At 24.8% G+C, this 23065-nt stretch overlaps 1 protein-coding gene across 2 annotated transcripts in view; it reads left to right on the plus strand.

Annotated features, from left to right (window-relative positions):
- Nucleotides 1-23065, plus strand: part of LOC100203022 (uncharacterized protein DDB_G0287625) — a 71965-nt gene that overhangs the window by 44264 nt on the left and 4636 nt on the right. The window contains exons 10-15 of one of the 2 annotated variants that reach the window (XM_065799321.1): nt 5786-5931; nt 10587-10742; nt 14205-14845; nt 17844-17979; nt 20739-20807; nt 21095-21150. In XM_065799321.1, the coding sequence (XP_065655393.1) occupies nt 5786-5931; nt 10587-10742; nt 14205-14845; nt 17844-17979; nt 20739-20807; nt 21095-21150 (1204 nt within the window). The remainder of the gene's footprint in view (nt 1-5785; nt 5932-10586; nt 10743-14204; nt 14846-17843; nt 17980-20738; nt 20808-21094; nt 21151-23065) is intronic. The other variant, XM_065799322.1, reaches the window with a different exon arrangement.

Consider the following 23065-nt stretch of genomic DNA (forward strand, 5'->3'; position numbering starts at 1 on the left):
AGGAATCCATGAACAATGTCACAAAGTGTACACCAAGTTTCTTTTTAAACTTTTATCATTGCTCTTTTGACTTTCTCTGACTTCAACATTGCTTTGACTTCATTTCTCTGACTTCAACATTGCTGACTTCAACATTGCTTTTATTTGGGTTAACAAATATACCAACTTTGATCTCTGCCTCAGATAGCTTTGAAAACATGAGACAAATTTCTTGTAAAGCTTTTCCTCCAAAATCTAAGGCTTTTACAAGTGTAAAATAAAGTTGTGCTTTTTTAAAAAACTGTTTATATAATCCAAGTTTGATATGCAGTAAGGATAATAAGACTTTGTTGAAATCTACTAGAGGCTGCTTGAAAACATTGATTAATCTATGGCCCCTTTAGCCAGATATAACTTATTACTTTAAAAAAACTTTTTCCGAAAAAAACTGTCTGGATTCAAGTTAGCATTATAAAATATGGAAAAAGTGAGCAAAATAGATTAGGACTGTGCTAACCTAAATCGCGGGGGCCATTAAACTTTCATATAATAATCATCAGCCCTGCTGCTCATGAGCAAAGTAAAATTGAATATTTAGTTTAACTTTGTGTATCCCCATGCAGGCCAAGCGTGAAAGCAAGCATATTTAAATCACCGCAAACGTCCCACTTGAATTCAAAATAATTAATTTTGTCAAGAAGTTCATTGACATTATCATAGTCTTCTTCCTTCTGTACCATGTGTGCAAGAGGCAAGATGGATTTTTATTTCCATTGTGAAGCAACCCTGCTTTGAGACATCGTTTTGAGCTATCTATGAACAGTTGCCATTGTGCAGGATTTTCCTGGAGCCTAAGGGAAGTAAACAAACCATTCAGTTTTACAATATCATAAATCATTACACATATTATAGTAAATATCAAGTTCTTAATGTCATTTCTGGTACACACATGTCACATGTCTTTACCTAGTACAAAAGCTTGATACAAAAGCTTCCTCCATGATTTCCCTACTGTTACTAGCTGACTATTGAGATGAAATATTCATTGCATCTTCCTTTGTAAAAAAATGTAAAAGTAACATAAAGCAACTTTAGCAACTGTTTTAAATAAAAAACGCATAAGTATAATGCAAGCTACATAATCCATATCAAAATAATGTTAAACTTCTCAAAGCTCTAAATCTTTTTGTGACTTTCCATTATTGATTTTACATGTTTATGCATTAGCTTAATGTGAAATTGCAATTAGTAATGTTTTTTTTTATTTTCAAAAAGTATGTAAATAAAGAATAAAAAATATAACTTATTGCAAAATAAAAACTAATAAAAAAAATAAAAACTTACATTACTTTACTAGCATTTATTTAAGGTTTTCATTAAAAAAAAAGTTCGTTTTCTCTTGCTTTATGAAAAACGTAAGTATGTTAAAAGAAAGTTTAATGTACACTTAAAACACGTTTATAAGAAATTTAATTTTTAATAAAATAAAAAAAAGAATTGCGATAAAAATAAGTTAATTTTTTTTTTTTTTAAAGTAATATTTTATTATTAAACAAAATATTTAGAGATATTTCAAAATAAAATTGAAATAAAAATTAAATTCTCTTTGTTTTTAATTTTATCTAAATTTATTTCATTTGTAAATAGCGCTTATATCAAACATAATTGTCATTCAAACTTTTGTAAGAAACTTTTCTGCATGACTGTCATAACTATGTAACACTCTAAAACAAGGCTTCAAAATAGACATAAACAGAAGTAGTCAAAACTTTATTGGATAATAAATGCACGGTAAACACTTCATGTTTAATTAAGTTAAATGTAGCCCTCAGAATTAGGAAAAATAAGGTTGGTAATAAATTTACAATTTAAGTACTCTTTATTTAATTATTCTGCTAAAAGTTAAAAAAAAAATTGCTATCTTCAGACACTGTCAGGTTGGCAGTTAGGTTATTTTCTAGTAGCCATTATGAGAAGAACAGAACTTACCTAGTTAGCTCAAATACATATATAATGCATATTAGATACAAGTTTAGAGTAGTATAAGATGTTTCCAAAATAAATTACTTCAGTCTTGCGGAAAGAGAAAACCTTTTATTTAAAGTACCTATTAATGATGTATTTTTCCATCTACAATATATGTTTTATTATCTTTCTTGAAAAAATAAATGTTTTTTTTTTAATTCCAACAAATCTTTTTTATTTTTCAAATACTTTTATAAAAAATTGTGAAATGTATGCATTATTTTATTTTGAATTTAAATAAAACATTTGTCTTACTGTTTTTATTTAAATATTTTGTTTAATATTTTTATAAAATGTAATATTTTTTTTAGGTCTTTTTTATTTTAAATACTTATTTTATAATTTAAATAAAATGTTTGTTGTATTGTGTTTTTTTTTTAAATTATTTAGTTAAATATTTATATAAAATGTTTTTTATTTTTTTTGTAAGTTATTTCATTTAGAATTTATTCCAAGCATTCTTTGCTTGGAATAAATTCTAAATGAAATAACTTATCTGCCCAGTGCTTTCTTGTGCGCTCGCATTAACTTTGAAATGGAGAAAAGTGTTTATTGCTTTTTGCCATTATTGCTAATTATTATACAAATACATTAAAGCTATACTAACAAAAACAAAAGATATTTCAATATAAGGTTTTACCAGGTATGTATCTGCTATGTATATGTCAAGCCTCACTGTTTTACATGGTTTTCCTCTTATTGTCCTACTACAATTTCCAATCATAACCATTACTTCCATATCTATTGCCAAAACAATTTGTTTACTATTGCTAGAAACTATTGTAAAAAGGTTTTATCTGACGCCAAAGAAAAAACTTGAACAGTACCTATAATAAGGACAAATCTGTTATTCTACCTCTCTTGCACAGTTCAGATTTTGTTACCTCACTTAAAGAAAAAAAAAAAGCTGAATTGTTAGCTAAAAACTTTTCATCAATTTTGTCTCTTGATTTTACTAATCACATCCTACCTAATATAGCTAAAAACAGGTTGATCCATAGCTTGACATTCAAATCACTCCAGCTTCTGTATTTGAGGTGATTTCCTACTTGACTCTTCTACAGCTTGTGGTCTGGGCAACATACCTGTTATAGTCTTGCAGAAGTGTTCTCCAACGCTGTTGTCTATACTTTCAAACTATTTAACAAGTGCTTATCAAAGTCTTGCTTTCCAGCCTGCTGGAAAGCAGCATCTGTTATTCTTATTTTCAGAAATTCTGGAGAGCGATCTGACTTATCTAGCTACTGTCCCATTAGTCTTCTTCGTATCGTAACCAAGGTTACGATACAACAAACAATTAATCTCCCATCTTGAATCTAATAACTTACTTTTTGATCATCTTTATGGATTTCGATCTTCTTGTTCTACTGCTGATTTGTTAGCGGTAATAATCCTACATTAGATAGATATGGAGAGGTTAAGGCTATCGCTCTTGTCATTTCTAAAGCCTTTTATAAGGTTTGGAATGCTCCATAAGCTCTCTTTGGAGGTTTAAGGTTCTATCCTTGGCCTTATACTTTTTTAAATTTATAATGACCTCCCTGAAATTCTCACATCTATGGTGGTATTGTTTGGTGATGATACTACCTTTTTTTTTTGTCTTGATAAGTAGCCAACACTCTTATTGCTTGGAGGGGCATTTGAGCTTGAAAAAGATCTCATTTCTGCTACAGCATGGGGCTCTCAGCGGCTGATGAACTTTAAATTAGAAAAAACTCAATTTTTTTCAGCTAGATCTTCCTATATTTATGAACGGTAATGTAGGGTAGAGCAGGACATGTAGGGACACTTAAGAAACAAATGCTAGTTGCGGATAAACTAATCATAATTGACACTGCTTTTTATAAATTTCCTAAAATTCATTGATATAAGAAAATGAAAAAACAAAAAAAAATTTCTAAAAGTTACGACAACCTAAGTAATGAAACTTTAGACTAGCAAAACTTTTACATTATGCAAGTAGGTGGGGCAAAACGGGACAGTTATAAAGCAGCAATTATTTGTCAATTGTAAAGCTTTCAAAATGATGAAAAATGAAGGCTATCTATAGTCTAAATATGTTCAGACATTAAACTCTCAAAAAAGTAACAAATCCATAGAAACTACGCGCCCTTACACCCATACACCATAAAAAAAAGACAACATCTAAAATAAATTTTTTGAAGGTGTTTTATTATAAAATACCTCCGCTCTAATCTAAACTATATATTATTAAATAAATAATATTAATGAAAAACTAATACTAAATTTGAAATTAAACAAAAAATTTTATGGATCACATAAATCATACAAAAAATATCCTGAAACTATTTGGCAACACTTGATGGCTTATTAGCAATATGCCAATGTAGAGCAAACTTAAATATCCCATATGTATCAGCAGCTTTTCTATTTCTAAGTTTTCCTTTTTACTCACAGCTAAAACTGCATTTCATCTCATTTTGGATGATTGATCTTTCTTATATCATTTCTTACTTTCTTTGTTTACATTAAACACCAATAATAATCGAAGTTATGTTATAAAAATTTTTTAAACTTAACTTCGATTATTATCTTTGAATATATTACTGAAATTGCTTTTCTAAATAAGAAAAATAATATTTTAGATTAAAAACAAAATCATCAAACTGTAAACAGCTTTACAAAACAGTAGTAATATATTCAATTATATAAATAACTTGTTGTCCCAATATGCCCACAAAAGTCATTTTACTGAAATTAATACTATTCAAAAAGTTAAATTCCAAATATTTTTCTAAAACCAGATTCTTAAAGAGGATAAAAAATACTCTCTGAAAAATATAAACTTTTTATAAATAAAGCAAATTCACAAAAGTTAACAATAAATCTTTTGTCTTTGTATCACTTAAGAAAATACGCAAATTTTGTTTTTCGCAAACTTACTGATGCATTTTGATACTTTTAATGCATTTTGGTAATTCTTTCTTACAAATTAATTTTTTCTTACAATAATAAAGCGCAATAATATAAAATGTTTTATCAAGAAAAATTTTTGAAAAAAAATATATGGGTACTGGACTTAAGAGCTAGTATTTTTTGTGCTATCTACTAAAATCCATTCTCATGTTACTCGTCATTCAATTAAGTGTCATCCTTTTACAGTGACTGTTCCTATGTGCTCTAGAGTGGTCTTATTCATCTAGTTTTATTCCTTGCTCTCTTCTTGTATTCCTGATTCATATAATTCCCAATCTTTTAAGTTGTCTGGTTATCGTTATCTTGCTTTATAAACTTTATTTTTTCTTTTCCATTAACTCCCAACTCTAATAGTGGTTGCCTGCAGCCTTGTTGGAAGTGAAGATGTTAAAAAAAAAGTGTATATATATACATGTATACATGCATACATGTATACATGCATACATGTATACATGCATACATGTATACATGCATACATGTATACATGCATACATGCATACATGTATACATACATACATACATACATACATACATACATACATACATACATACATACATACATACATACATATATGTATGTATATAGGTATGTATGTATATATAAGCATACAAATATTTATATATGCGTGTGTGCATACAAATATATATATATATATATATATATATATATATATATATATATATAATATATATATATATATATATATATATATATATATATATATATATATATATATATATATATATATATATATATATATATATATATATGTAATAATAATTTGGTTGTTTTTAATAATAAATCATAACTTTTTAATAATAAAACATATATATATAAATTTAGAAAATAAAATGCAAAAATGAAGGATATTCGTATAATGATGATGATACAAATAAAGAATTTTCAGTAGACAATGAAGCAGAAAATCTGGATGGAAACAATGATATTGAATCAGAAATAAAAGATAATGAAATCCAAATACATTTGGAGTAAGACTTAATTTTCCCAATGTTTGGGTCTCAGACAAATTTGTCTGAACAAAGATAATATTCTTCGTAATTTTAATTAAAGCAGTTTTTTTATAATACTATTCCATGATTGTACATTTGATACTTTTATTTAAATGATCATTAAAAAAACTTTTTTTGTAAGATATTAAATGCTCTTTAAACTTCAATAAAATACAATAATAATAAATATATAATCAAAGTTTATTTTAAAAAACAGTGAGTGTTTATTCCTGAGGATTATTAATGTGATTATTTCCTGTGGAAACTTGTAAATAGTTTTAATTAAAAGCTCTTGTAAATTGTTTATATATATATATATATATATATATATATATATATATATATATATATATATATATATATATATATATATATATATATATATATATATAACTTACTCTTGGAAACAACTGTAAGTTTATGTTTTATCATAAGCAGGAAGGTTTTAGCGTTAATTTTATTTTTGAAGAAAACTTTTTTTATTAAATGTGGTATTGTTTTATCAGATTATTAGACCTAAATTGAGACCTAAAGCTTAAGTTTAAATAAACAGTCTTTGACTATAGTTAAAGCTTTTAAATCAAAAATTAAAACCTAATTCTATTGAGTTTACAACAACACTGCTAGAAATGTTTATTATTGGAGTAGCTTTTTTTAAATTTTAAAAGATTATTTGAGTATAACCACAAAAAAGTTGTAAGGTTCAGTTTTTTTGTTGACAAAGTTGACAGTATTTGTTGACTGTTGACAGTTTATTTATTGACAAAAATAAGTTATTAGTTCTTTCTGTTAAATAAATCTTAAATAACTAATTGTATAAATATTCTACTTCAAGTTTATATATATATTTATACATATATTTATACTTTTATATATTTATACTTTTATATATTTATACTTTTATATATTTATACTTTTATATATTTATACTTTTATATATTTATACTTTTATATATTTATACTTTTATTTATTTATACTTTTATATCTTTTTGAAGTAAAATAAAAAACTTGGATATCGCAAACAAAAATTTAAACTACTCTGAAACTATAAAATAGTTAACTGTTAAAGATTTTTACACTTTTGTTCCAAAATGGAGGGAAAAAATGAAAGAAAAAAACGTGTTTTTCCTTGTTTTTCACTAGATTTAAATCATATTATAATCTCACTAAAACTTAGATCTCATACTTCTTTTTAACCAGACTCACCCTATGACAACACTTCTTGCTACTATCTTAAGGCTGACTGAGATTCTTTTTGTGGTCTTTTTTATGATGATCTTTAAAATTATATCTTTCATCTTAGCTAAAAATATTGGACTTTCTTTTAATTTTCATTTTTAAAGAACTTTTTCTCCTAAAAAGAATTAATCTTGTAAATCTAATATCTTACCTAAGAAATCTTCCTGTCATCCCATTAAATCAGGTTAATTCCTTGTTTGATATCTAAGTCACCCTTTTTTCAGTTAAATTCCATTATAGTCATCTAGGCAACATTCTCATCACAGTTGTAGGAAAGTGTTCTCCACCCTTTTTACTTAATCCCCCTTTTTATTACTCTCTAAACTAATTGGATACAAGAAACTTTAATAAAACTACTATCTTAAGTAACATAAGTAATTGCTTTTATTCAGTGTTTTTGGAGTAACTGTTCAGCTTTACGTGAATAAAAGTTTGAGCAAAATCGCTTAAATTTTTATTCATGTAAAGTTAAGCAAATTACTCCAAAGACGCTGAGTAATCGATCAGCTTTACGTGAATAAAAATTTGAGAAAATTTGCTAAAGTTTTTATTCTTGTAAAATTGACCAATTACTGAGTTAAAGGCAATTGCTTTTTCTTTATTCACAGGGCCTTTAGGGTCTTTTAAGAGATTTGCGCATTATCCACATTTTAAAGTATTTAGGAAGGAACAGTTTCAAATTTAGAAACGTTTTGTTAAGACAATAAAGTAAAAAGAAAGACTAGCAATCATACTGTTAATCCTGAAGATCAAAAAAAAAGAAGTTAAGTAAAGCAAGCAAACAAGCTTATATCAAGGAGATTTGAATTTGAAGCATCTCAATAAACAGTTTTTCACTAGGATGAAAAAATGCATATTGAGAAAACACTGAAAAGAAGTTGTCTGACAAGCAAACTATTATTTTGGAAAACACCTGAATGTTTGCAAGGAAAAATTTTTGAATTTAAAACTTAAAGTGTGGCTGGCTTGCAAATAAAAGAATGCATTAATTTTTTGCACCAATGGAATGTTGAAGAAAGCATTGTTGTTACATTTTGGTATATAATTGCCAAAAACACTAGATGCGTTCAAGGTAATGGGATTGGCCTTAAAAGGTACCTTGATAGAAAAGTACATTACCCTATTTTAAAGATATTATATTCATGAGATTATTTTAAGGAAGTCTGATAGCTGTTTTATAGAAAATATTGATCTCCTGTTATGCAATATTCAAGAGTCTGTTCAAGATCCTTTGTTGATAACAAAAACACAAAAGGTCTCGTCTTTTATCAGCTATCAGACATGAAGAAGCAACCATGAAGTGACTATTTAGAACTTTGTAAATTGATAGCAATTCTATCTATTTTCTTCTCAAACACCAAGACAAAATCAGCTTATAAAAACCATCTAGTTTTCAATAGTCCAACTTGGCAGTTAACAATAAATATTCAATACTTTACAACTTCTTATTGTAAAATTGTAAACTTCTATAAAAAAAAACTGGCACAGATTTATAATTTTATTTCTTTATTAAGTTTCCATTAAGTTTTTATTAAATTTCTTTCCAGACCACCTGCAGCTTGTTAAGATCCTTGCTTTGTTAATTAATTTTGAAGAAAATAAAAAGTTTAAATGTAAAATATTTTTTCCTATAATTTTTAATGTGTTAGTTGAAGATATTATTAATTACCTAAGCACATTAAAGATGCTGACATTATTAATTACCTAAGCACATTAATAACTTAAGTATCTCTATTGTGACATATGCTCAAAAATTTCTATCGCTGTTTTGATGTTTATTGAAATTTTAAGCTTTTTTAAAAACTCTCTCCCTTATGTTTGTTATAGTAATAATACCTTGTTATGTATATAATGTTATGTATTTAACATCAATAAAACTTTAATTAAAACTTTTATTTTGTATTTTTGAAAATTGGAAAAAATAAAAAAAACTTTGGAAACACAGCGAGCTAACCACTTTGTCCACTAAGGTATGGTAATCTGCCAATTTTAACACTATTTAAAAACAAAAGACAGAATAAAACAACAAATAAATGCTATAAATAAAAATTAAGGAGATTTTGCTGCAATGCAATTTTTAAATAAAAGTAAAACTTTATAAAAGTAAAAATATTAATAGAACTTCAAAAATGTTTATTTTGTATTTTAAAAAATCATTTATTTTAAAAAATCAAAGATTTAAAAAAAATGTGGAAGTGCAAGGATTTGAACAACAAAGTTTCATTTTAGAAATGCTGTAAGCTAACCACTTTAGCCACTAAGGTGTATTGTTCAATGTTTTAACACGCTAATCTGCTAATTTTAACACTATTTAATAAACAAAAGACTTGATAAAAGGACAAATAATTTTAACACTGTTTAATAAGCAAAAGACTTGATAAAAGGACAAATAAATACTATGAATCAAAATTAAGGAGATATTGCCGCAATGCAATTTTCAAGTAAAAGTAAAACTGTTATTACATATTTTGATGTTTACATAAGTTAGATATTTGCATACACATTTGTTCCCATTTTCTGATACAAAAAGTGCTGCAACTCTTTCTTGCTATTAACTCGGGTGTAATGACTGCTGTGAGTTCTTGTTTTAAGATTTAAAACATAAAATCTTTAACCTATTTGATTTCTTAAATGGTATTTTCTAAATTAGATAAAAAGAAGATAAAAGAGATTAGTAATATTATAAATTATTATTATTAATAAAACTTTTTATTTCATAATTGAGTATTTTAAAAAGTTGATTAATTTGAAATAAAAATAATTGAAAGGAAAAATAGCAACAACAAAAAAAACACTTTATTATAATATGGTGGGGTAAAAAATACTTGTGTAAAATCTTTTATTATAAACTTGTTATTCAATATTAATTTTAACATTTATGACCTTTCTTGTGCTTTATAATATTACTCTTTTTTGTTTTACCTTTATTGAAATTTTCAACATTAAATGAAATTTAAAAAACCTTAAAATTAAAAATTTTAAAAATTGTTTAATTATCTTTTATAAGTCAAGCTAACAATCTTCTAAAAGTTGTTTAATTTAAAATTAAAAGTTATCTAATGTTGAATTATTTAAAAAAAAAAAATTAAAGTAAATAAGTCAAATAAATTAATGATTTAAACATCTTTTGTTAGTGTAAAATTCATGTTGTAAATACATAATGATTGCTATCATTATTATTGGATTTGTAATAAATTAAACAGGCTCCTGTTATTTCTTTTTGTGTTATTGTCTTAATTGTCTTAAAAGAGCTAAAGTGTGCTGATGATGTCCAACATGAACATTTATGCAGTTAATGTATCATGAAAATTTGAATGTTTTTTTTTTTTTTTGTATATTTATTTTCATATTTTTATAAAATTTAAATCATTAAAAATGTAAATAATTTTAAAAGAGCAGGGAAAAGAAGTGCTGTTGCTGAAAATATTGAAGAGTCAATTGAAGACGAGGGTACCAATGTAACTAGAAGTGAAGTAACAAATACTAAAACAGAAGACCACAAAAATGAAAACACTTCAAAAGATAAATCAGTTGAAAAAAGAAAAAAAAAGTTTGTTAACAATATATTTGTTTTTGTTTTAATGTATAAGTATATATAATATTTGAAAAGTTTAAGTTTCTTTTAATAAAATATTTTTAATTCGTATAATAATCATAATAATATTATGAGCTTATCAATATATCAATTTTATATTTATATATATTAATATTATGAGATTTATATATATATATATATATATATATATATATATATATATATATATATATATATATATATATATATATTTGTATGAGATTTTTCATATTATTATTTTATATTATTATGAGATTATTTCTTTAAAGAAGTATGAAATATGACTATTTTTAAGTTTTATTTAAAACTAGTATGACTCCTTATGAGCACTTAAAACCCTTCCATACTTTTTCGTTTTTATGTACAAACGCAAACTGAGTGAGTCTCTGATACTCAAACAGTTATACACCATTTTGGTCTTCAAAATCAAAACTTAGAAAACCCAATAACTTATTGATGATACTTAGTTTTAAAAGAAACATGTTCTTTAAGAATTTTATTATTAATTATTAATTATTAAAAAAGTTCTTTAAGAATTTTATTATTAATTATTGGTTATTTAAGTATTGATAAATTATAAGACTAACACACTTTAGGATAAGTACTTATATAATATTTCTTACCAAACATTTGTCTTATAAATTTGTCATCCTTGTATATACTGTTGAATTTAATGTTATTTCAGAAAGTGTGTTTCCTTTTCAAGTGCATGGAACTGAAAATATCCCCTTTGTCTCTTTTAATTTTTGTGCTTTTTTAACTTGGTATTCAGGGATGTTTAAGTTGTAATGATGTAACATATTTTTTGACCAAGACTCTGTTTTAAATGTTAACAGCTGAATTTAATCGGAGGATTTTTATGTTTCAGGTCAGCTAACAGCATATAATTTTGAAATATGCCCTTTCTATTTTGACATTGTTTTTTTAACTTTACCTTTAGCAACAGATAATTGATGTTTTAAAATGCCAGATAGTTCTATAGGGAATACACTTATTACTTTAAGATTAGCATTAAATGCTTCTCGTGACTGATTCATTGATATTTAAGTTTCTCGATTGTTTTGTCATGACTATTGTTATTACATTACTAACTAAAAGAAAAAGTACAATTTATTTTAAGTGATTATCTATAAGCATGAAAACTATTTGTTCTTATTTCAATTTTTGATATTATGCATATAATACAAAACCAAACCAGTATGTTTTTAAACTTTTTAAAACTTATTGAATTTGTTTTTATTATTCTAAACAGAATTTACAATGAATCTTCATAAACAATTAATTGGTTGTTTTTTTGTTTGTTTATTTATGCTTATCCACTAAATTACAGTTTACAGAAGTTTACACTAAAAATCTTTTGGTGAAGGAAGATTGTTAAAAATTTGTTATCTGTTATTCTAAATCTTTAATTTTTCTTTGACATTTTTTACTATGACGTGACATCTCAAACATCTTCACTATAACATGAAATCTCTGATATCTTCACTATAACATAACATCTCTGATATCTTCACTATAACCTAACATCTTTGATATCTTCACTATAACATGAAATCTTTGATATCTTCACTATAACATAACATCTTTGATATCTTCACTATAACATGAATCTCTGATATCTTCATTATAACATGAAATCTCTGATATCTTCACTCTAACATAACATTTCTGATATCTTTACTATAACATGAAATCTCTGATATCTTCACCATAACATGACATCTTTGACATCTTCACAATCAAATATTTTTAAATCTTTAAAAAATGTTTTTCTACAGTAAATTAATTTATGGCAAGTATCATTTAACTGTTTTCCAGAATTATGTGAAACCTATTTTTATTGTAAAACCAACAACTTAAATTTAAAAAAATCAATAGTAATTAACTTAATGAAAGCAACTTAAAAACTATGGCAACAGAATCTTTTTTTAATGTTAAAAGAAATGGTTTTTGTTACTTTAAGCTTATTTAATTAAATTTGTTAATATTAAAAATCAATTTGTAATCAATTTGGTAATGTTAAAAATGTTTATCGCATTTCATTATAACAACTTAACAATTATGAATTTGATAATTATCTTTTTTTTTTATTTATTAGGTAATGAATTTGATAAATTTCTTATATATTAGTGTAATGTTATGGTGTTTATTTTTTGTTTCTGATAATAGTTTTTATTTAACTAAACAGCGGTTTATTTCAAGCAAAATATCAGAAAGTTTTGAACTACTTTTTTGTTTTAACTAAATATAAAATTCTGTTAAAATGATTTTATAGATGGATGGCTGTTTAACTTTTAGCTTGCAGATAAAAATCCTTATGTTATAAGAAATATCATTAAATAACATTAATGGTATAAATGATGTTATCAAGCCAAATGAGTTTCTTGTGTATCAAAATTAGCTATATAAAAAATTACCGAAAATTTATTTAAATTGATAATTAGAGGTACTCTCATCATTTTAATGGATTCTTCACCCCAGAAAAATAGCTATTTACAAATTTATAAATAAGATAAAATATTTTCGAAGTTACATAACTTGAAACTTCTGAATAAACATAGCAAATCTGAAATATATGGTCACATGGCTTGGATGTGTTGATATAGAATTATTCTATTGTCATCTTTAGTAAGTAAAGATATTTTTAAGAATTTTCTATTTTGGCTCCATATGAAGCATTATATGTTTTATATGAGCTAAAAGAGAAAGTTCTAGGAAATATCTTTCATTTTCTTTGCACTCAATTTAATCTTTAACTATTTTTTTAAGCAATTTTTTTTTTAATATCATTTTTGCAGAGATTTTTTTTTTTTAAACAAAATAATTTTTATTTAGAAATTTTATAAAAAGTTTTAATTCTACTTTTCATAAAGGTACAAGATGTCTATTTTTATTTTGATATATATCTCAAAATGAAATTTATTTATATAAAATATATAAAAATAAGGTATAGTAAAGCAAAACCTTTACATATCAACTAATGGTTTCGGTTGGAGCGTTAAATCATAATAGTTGATATTATATACTTTAATTGTAAATAAAAAGAATTTATTTTCAGTTGATGTATGTACATTAAATATTTTTAATTTATATTGCTAATAATATAAGTTAGCAGTATTTAAAACACATTTTCAGTATTTAACATATACATCAAAATTTCTGTGGATTATGTCTTTTTCTTCAGATTAATTATGAATCTTAATTTCTTATAAACAATTGAAATCTTTTTAATAGAGTTAAATAAGCATTTATAAAATAAAATTTTTTTTAAAGTAAATTGTTAAAATTACGAAATAATTGGGTTTGTGGAACATGTCAAACATTTTTCAACAGATCTTACAATAGTATAATAAAAAGCTCAAAAAATTTAAAACAACTTTTAAAGAAACCAAAACAAAGACATTATTAAGTTATTAACAAATTAACATTATTTTTTAGGAGAGTAAAGCATGAGTTCATTGTAACATTAGATGGTATTGATGTCAGCAGGCATTTGTCAGGTAATACTGAATCTTCTCCTAAGCATCATTCTAGGCAGCATCAAAAAGAATCCAGAGATAGAAAAGAAAGTTCCAGTTTTACACAGAGTGATGAGGAGTTCGAGGAAATTATGAAGAAAAAAGACAAAGAAAGTGAACAGCTTGAGCGCAATAAAAGAAAACATCGTGAATCTAGACATTCATATAACCGAAGAAGAAAATTATCTGATAGTGTAGAGCTAGAATTAGAACTAGCAGAACAGAAACTTAAAGCACAAAAGCTTCTGCGTAAGTCTTTAAAACAAGTGCAGAACTTGGATACCAAAATGCTTATAGAAAAAACCAAACACAAAACATTTATTAATCCTCATTTTCAACCTAAAATTCCAATCATAGATAATGTTTCTAGTCCATTAAACAATTTTTGTTTGTTACCTACATTGCACCTTGTTGTACCTCCTTCGCCCACTGTTGAAACAAATACCTTAAATGAAGTTAAAGAGACAATAGATACTAATATCCCTAATATGAAATATTCTTGTGATACCAAAGAACCCATTACATCAAATGCAGCTCCATCATTAGTTAATTCTAGTGAAAGTAAGTTTTATTGTTATGCTAATCTTTGGTGGAGCAATATTTTACTCTTCAGTATTAGTGCTATATAGACACATGCACACATACATGTGTATATATTATTGTAAAAATATCAGAAAATGCAGTTCTTCTCAACAATTTTTTATTTTAATTTAGAAATAGATACTAGCATCATCAGTTAAATTTTACTATATATTTTTAAATGTTACAGTATAAATATAAATGTGACTATTGACAGTGTTGGTTGTATGGCTGCATTTTTGTTAGTTTAATTTTCTATTTTTAATACTCTTGTTTTTTCCGATAAATATATTTATTGTAAAAAATTTTATGCTGAGCAAATGCTTTTTATTTATGCTGTATACCTAATTAAGAAACCAATTAATCTTACATTTATTGGTTTGAAAAGACTAGATTAAATTAAAAAAGTTCAACAAATAACCATGGGAAAATGTTCATCAAATCAAAAGAATTATTAGTATAAATTGAGAATGCAGGTGATTTAAATAATTTAAGGCGATTTAAACATTTTAGGAGAATCGGCAAAAAAATAAATAATTTAACAAAATATAACAAAGGAAAGCTTTTAAAGAAATTTTAAAAAATATGTTACTATATATTTGTTTTTCCAGTTAAGCAGTTAAAGTAAGATCATTTTTTCGGACTTAAAAAACAATATTTTTTAAATAGGAATACAAAGTAGTACTATGAATGTTGAAAAGCTCATAAACCATGAGATTTTAAATTAACTAATTTGATTAACTAATTTTCCTAATCATAATCAAGTTAGTTCCATTTTTAAACCACCAACATCTTTTGAAGGATGTTGATGGTTTAAAATACCTTGAAACTAATTTGCTTAAATATTTGATTCAGTTTAGGAAACCTCAATCATGCTCAAAATTTAAAGATATACGTAATAAAACATGGTATATAAATTAATAGTGAACTAGTATGATAAATAAATAGTGAAATATTTGTGTTACATACTATATTGTAATATATTACATATAAATATTATATTTACAATATTTTGATATTGAACTAGTGTGATAGTAAATAGTAAATGGTAATTAAATAAATAGTGATATATTTTGGTCAAAATGCTAATGTTGCAAGTTTTTTTTCTCGCAAGAAATAAATAATAATAATATATTAAATGTTTTATACGCAATTTATATTAAGTTTTATACAATTAAAATTAAAAACTAGTCAAAAGCACTTAACTTTTTTGGTATAATAATATTTAGATATAACAAAATGACAAAAATATGAGTACAAAGAAGGTCGAAAAAAAATATGAGTACAAAGTAGGTCAAAAAAAAAAAAGAGTACAAAGTAGGTCGAAAAAAAATATGAGTATAATGTAGGTCGAAAAAAGACAATCACTAAAGTAAAAATAAAACTGCACTCAAATCATGCAAAAAATGCAGTAGTGGTGCAGTAGTAAAGCGCTCGCTTCATAAGCGAGAGGTTCCGAGTTCGATCCCCACCATGTCCCTGGTAGTACTGCGCTCAACTTGTTTCTCCGCGCAGCGGTCTTGTTCGTCAAGGTTCGTATTTTGGAGTTATAGAGTTGAGAGAAGGTTATAACCACTATTAAGTAGCCTCCTCATCTGTAGTGGCCTTCTCGGCCTCGAGGAGGTGAATAACAAAACAAAACAAAAAAATCACTATCTCAAATTACTCAATCTGTAAAATTCTGAATAAGTTTTTAGTCAATGTGTTCATTGAAAATGTGTAAATAAATAATGGAAAAGCAAAGGAACATGTTAATTTGAACAAACAAAAAAAAACAGAATAAGAATAAAATCCCATCTAACTTTAATTTTTGTGTATTTTATGTTACCATGACTACAAGTTGTTTCATTAAAACTTAGAGAAATATTCCAAAAAGCAGGTTTCAAGTTTCAGCAGGTTTTTAAATCTAGCTCAAGTTTAAGATCTCTAATGACATCAAAAATAAATTGAAATTGCCAAATATCAACCAGCCTGGAACCTACATAAAAAAAAGGTAAAATATTTGCTCTGCTAGAATTAAAAAGATTAATCTTAATGATGGTCAATATGTCAAAATTAAACTCGATTTTCCATTTTTAAACTTGAATAAAAAATGAAGCCATTCAAAAAGTTATGTTAATAGTAAAAATTATATTTGAACTTTAACAGTTAAAAGTATTTTTAATGTTTACTATTATTATTGGTATTAATAATCAAAATTTTGATTATTGGTAATAATAAATCAAAAATAAAATTAATGATAAAATAAATTAGTTTTAAAAGAAACTGTTTTCTGATATTTTTGTATGTGTGTATATATATATATATATATATATATATATATATATATATATATATATATATATATATATATATATATATATATATATATATATATATATATATATATATAATCCTCTGAATTAGGGTCAGCATTCAGCAATGCCAAACCCTAATTTCAGCTTATGCTGACCTTGTTTCTATGTTTTATGGTAAAATTATCAATTTTTTGCTGACCTCAAACATATTTAATTCGGCATTGCTGAATGCCGACCCTAATTCCAAGGGCTGTATATATATGTAGATATATATGTATATGTAAATATATGTGTATATATAAATATATATATATATATATATTTATATATATATATATATATATATACATATATATATATATATATATATATATATATATATATATATATATTATATATATATATATATATATATATATATATATATATATATATATATATATATATATATATATATTAATATATATATATGTTATGTAGAGGTTTTCAAATTAGTGAAATAAAATGTAATGTTTTTTAACTAGCAATTCTAAAATACCTGATGTATTTTTATTTTGTTTTTTAATAAAATGATAATATAACTTTCTCTACATTATTTCTTTCACAATATTCCAATCTGAACTTTTGAGAATTTTTAAAAATAGTTTAAAAAAACGAATTTATGACTTCTTTTCCTTGAATAGCAACAAATGTTAAAGTTACTGTAGAAGAATCTTCTTTTCCTGAACAAAAAAATCGTACAATACAGGAACGCTGTGTGTACTGGCCTTCTTGTAAAAATAGTTTTTGCAAATATGTACATCCTAGTATACCTTGCAAGTAAGTACATTGTTTAACTTGCAAGTTAATAATACTTGATTTTTGATACAAATGATTTTTAACTTTTATTAGATTTTATTTTTTTTATAACAATTGATACTAATTTATTTTCACATATTTGATTTGATCTTGATTGTTTTGTTTTTCATTCCTTTTTGTAAACATTTAATAAAAATAAATTTTCTTAATTGAAGATTTTTAAATAATATGTTCTGCTTTTTAAACATTTCACATTTTACTATTATTTATGTTTGACAGATTTGTTATCTGATTTTGATTTCACAAGCTTTTAGTTTAAGTTGTTCTGTTTAGGGTTTAGGGTGGAGCAATGTGAGTCTATTTGATATAAATCAACTTTTCTGAAGAATGACTTTTATTTAAAAAAGTTAATCATAAACAAATTTAAATAAATGTTTGCTTGGTAATTAGGTCTAATTTGAATTTAAAATTATGTAGTGGACTGTAAGTGAAACTCCATCATCATAGCTACAATCCATTTACCAATGTTTCAGAAAGCCTGATAGAGAGTGACTAGCAACCTCACCACAGGAAAGCCAAACACCCTAACTCCTCCCAACTTTGAGCAACACCATATTTTTTTGATTAGCTTTTTAGATTGCTTGGTAATTTCTTAGAGACCAAAAAATTTATATTTTGTTTAGATTTTACAACATAGTCAAGTGATGTCATGTGTCAATATATATTGTGCAGTTATGAATTTTAAAACAATAACTAATTTAATAATTCTTTTAAAACAAAAGAGTAAATATAAAAGCCTTGTTTTGGACTCTATGGATTCATTTAGATGATTGCTACAGTTATGTTTTTGACTCTGGATTAATTTAAATGGTCATTGAAGATGTAATAATGTTTTATTTTTCATTGAAACTAATAGTTAATGCAGTGTAGCAGATTTAAAGCATTGCGCATTATTTTCTTTTATGCAAATGAAAAGATGGCGATATAATCATCTCTATATATGAAAAAAAACTTTTTGTCTTTCAATTGATTTCAACTTAATTTTCAATTGAGCTTCAAATTTTTAGAAACAACTTCATCATATAATAAAACATCTGTAAAATTCAATAATAATAAAATGATAATATTAATAATTGTAATACAAGTAGAAGTAGATGAAAATAATAGTAGAAATAACAGCAGTTAAAAGTAATAGTAAAGATTATAAAATGCATATACTATACTATAATAATAATAATAGTATTAATAATAACAATAAAATTAATAACATCAATAATAATAACAAAATAATAATAATATAACAAAAACAGTAGTATAAAAATAATTATAACAATATTAACAACAGTAAGAATAAGAATATTTGTAATGATAAAAAGTAGATAGTAGTAATAACAATAATATCAATAGTGATGGAAATATTTCATTCGTATTCATTTAGTATTCATTTTTGAGTTTAAGAATGATTAAAATAATAAATTTAACAAAAGATATTAAAACTAATAATATAAAAGAACAGAAAAGAGAAAGAATATTAGATGAATAGAAGCTCAGAGTTAGGGTTATAAATAATAAATTGAAGAAAGGTATAAGATTTATAAGCAATATTTTTTCTAAATAATAGTTAAAGAGAAGTTTTGAATTTTGAGAATGATTTAAGAGGTTTTAGTTGGGAAGGGAGATTGTTCCATGTTTTTATGCTTTTTGTTCTATGAATTCATAGCTGTAATAAACAGTTCCATATTTTGGTACAGATAACTTAAAGTTGCAAGCAGATCTTGGAATATAGTTACAATTTTCCCTATAATTAAAAAAGTTGATAAATGTAAGAGCTTAGGTTATTGTGACTTTGGTTCCAAACAAATAGGCAAAAAACAAAGAAGGTCACACAATTTAAGGATTTTAGATAAAAAATAGAATATGCTACAGTTTGAGTTAGTCTGTTGGAAAAAAATTAGCTTTAGAGCTTTATTTTGGAGATGAGTTAGTCTTGCAAGCTGCTTAAATTGTTTCCAAGCAAACTAATCTGAGATAAGAGTGAAAATAGCATGATATATGTTAAGCAACATTTCATGATTAGCATAATGACAGATTTTAGGTAACATGCCATTTGCTCTGTTTTATTTCAATGCTAAGTCTTGAAGATGCAATGCAAAAGATAAATTAGAATCTATTTTGATTCCTAGATATTTAATAGAGTTAACTGGATTTATTTTCTGCCTACTTTATCTGAAATTTAATTGCTTATTTATTTTTGTTTGAACAGGTTTAAATATAATAAATTCTGTTTTTTAGAGTTAAGGGATAATTTATTAGAACAGAGTCATTGAACAATATTCGCTAGATCTTGATTTATATTTTTATTATGTTTTTTAAGTGGTTACTTAATTAGGATCAAGTTGGTGTCATTCACATAGTGATACACAGTAGAAATTTAAGTGAAACATTTAAATCATTGACAAAAAAAAAAGAAAAATTAATGATCCTAAAAAAGAGCCTTGTGGAACACCATTAAAAGATTCAGCTAGTTCTGAGTTAAAAAGATTTAGCTAGTTCTGAGTTAAGCATACTTCACTAAATGATGTAATGTCAGTCTATTAACCATGACTAAAGTGATGTAAACAACTTAAAAAATTATTAATTTTTTTTTTATTTTTGTTATGAAATTCACTATTAAAAAAAGGCTCAGGTTATCCCTCCCTACCCTAAATATCTTAATTACTTAAAAAAAATAAAAAGTTTTTTAAATTATTGTAAAATTTTAATGTCTTTGATTTATATAGAGCATTTCCAAAATGTTCATTTGGCGATAGATGTTTGTACGTCCATCCAATATGTAAATTTGGTGAGAGGTAATTCTTTATGATTCTTACATTAACATTTTAATAACATTTATGTTTTATTTATAATAAATAAAAAAATGGGAATCTTTGAAACTGAAAATTATTTTTTTATGCTTTTTTTATGACACTAGTTTTTTTTTAATATTTCCTTACTTTAATTGTGGCTTTATATAAGTTATGATTAAATCAACACATAAAGTTCATGAAAAATATATAGGTTTAAATGAATTAAACTTAACATTTTGAAATTTTTTTATCAGTTTTTTTTCAAACTTTAATCTTTATGTATATTTTAGATGCAATGTTGCAGATTGTCAATATATGCACTCAAAGTCTTTGCCTTTAATGCCAGGTGAGATAGCAGATTAAAAAAAAATTAAAATCCAAAACATTTACATATACAGTTTAAATAAAAATACAATGTATACATGTGGTAGTGGCACAGTGGTACAGCGCTCGCCTCATAAGCAAGAAGTTCAGAGTTTAATCCCCACCACGTTCCTGGTAGTACTGCGCTTAACTTCAAGGTGTGTGTTAAGTAATTATAGAATTGAGAAAGGGTTGTAACCACAACAAAAGTTGCCTCTACCACTATACAAGGCCTTTTTGGCTTTTGGGGGGTAAATTTAAAAATATATAAGTATGTTTTTTGTTTTTTTTTTTTAGAAAAAAAAATTTGCAACATTAGGATTTTGATCAAAATATTTTAATATTTATTTAAGTACCATACACTATCATACTAGTTCACTGTCGCACTAGTTCACTATCAGAATATTATTAATAAAAGTAATATAAATATTTCACTATTTACTTAATTACCATACTCTTTCACTATCATACTAATTTATGTTACATGTTTTATGTGCAACAGAAATTTTGCAAATATACTGTGACATGCTTAAAAAACAATCAAAAACAAAGGAACAAAACTAAAACAAAAAATGTGTTTTACTTTTTGTACAAAAAAACATTTTGTATTTGAACACAAACACAACTTTAAATTGACCTTAGTCATGGTAAGATTTTACTTTCGTGGCGTTGTTGGCTAGCAATAGCATTAAAAATAAAATTGTAAAAAAAGTTGGCATCATGTTCATATAAAAATAATAGTTGTAATTTATTATCATTAATTGTTGTGTTCTTGTATCATAAATAAAATTGTTTTGAATAAAAATGACACAAGCAAAAATTAATGCTATGTAAACCCTGGTATAAACATGTTACAAGCTAATCTTGACTAAGCAAAAAAAGATAATTGATAAAAGAATGTGATAGCAGTTGTTGGTTGTATTGTCCAAGTCAATGCAATAACTGTGTTGAATGGGGAAGTGAATAAAATCCAACAATTCTTGCCTTAGCCTTGTCTGTTAAGTAGAAGCATTTTTAAGAGTTATGCATGCAGCTGCGTGACTAATCACAATTGTTTAAGTGATTGATAAAGTGGTAAATGTAAAGTTATTTTCTAAGAATTATTATTGTGGTTTGTATTTTGAAATACTAACCACAATAATAATTCTATTAATAACTTTATTAGGATACTCTATATCCAAAAATACTAACAAACACAAAAGTGTTTGTTAGTATTTTTGGATATAGAGTATCCTAATACAGTTTAATTCTTAGTGACCTCTTTTCTTTCTGATCATGTTTTAAATTTTAATTTAATGCATAAATTATGCAGATTTTTTTTTGTATATGTTCTTGAAAAACAAATTTGTAATCAAAAATTTTTTCCTAAACAAAGTATACTTTTTTGTGTTAAAAAATATATTTCAAGGAAAAAATTTGAAGTGTAAGCTCAATTAAAAACAGACCAGAAGATCTTTTGTTATATATTATGATAAGATGAGATTAATTAACCATTATATATACTATAAGGGGTTGTCCTCAAATTATGTCATGCAATGGGAGGGGGGTTGCAATTTTGTGATGATTTGTTACAGGGGGAGGAGGGTATTCAGCTAAGTGATGCGACATTTTTTTTTAAGTTTCAAATCCATAAAATCTTATTTATTGATTAAAAGAGTGTCTAGCCTAAAACACTCAACTGCGGCATTCCAGTTTAACATAAATTAGAATTGACTTTTTAAATTGACTTAAATTAATACTGATACATCATTGATGCAAAAATATTTAATAATAGTATAATTATTAAATAAAAATAATAATATAATAATTATTAAACAATAATAATAGTTAATACGCAATAGCATAAGATATTATAATGTTAATATAACCTTCAATGTTTCTTTTGTTTAAGTAATCAT

This window comes from Hydra vulgaris, chromosome 06 (genome assembly GCF_038396675.1).
Source record: "Hydra vulgaris chromosome 06, alternate assembly HydraT2T_AEP".
In the NCBI taxonomy this organism is placed as follows: Eukaryota; Metazoa; Cnidaria; class Hydrozoa; order Anthoathecata; family Hydridae; genus Hydra; species Hydra vulgaris.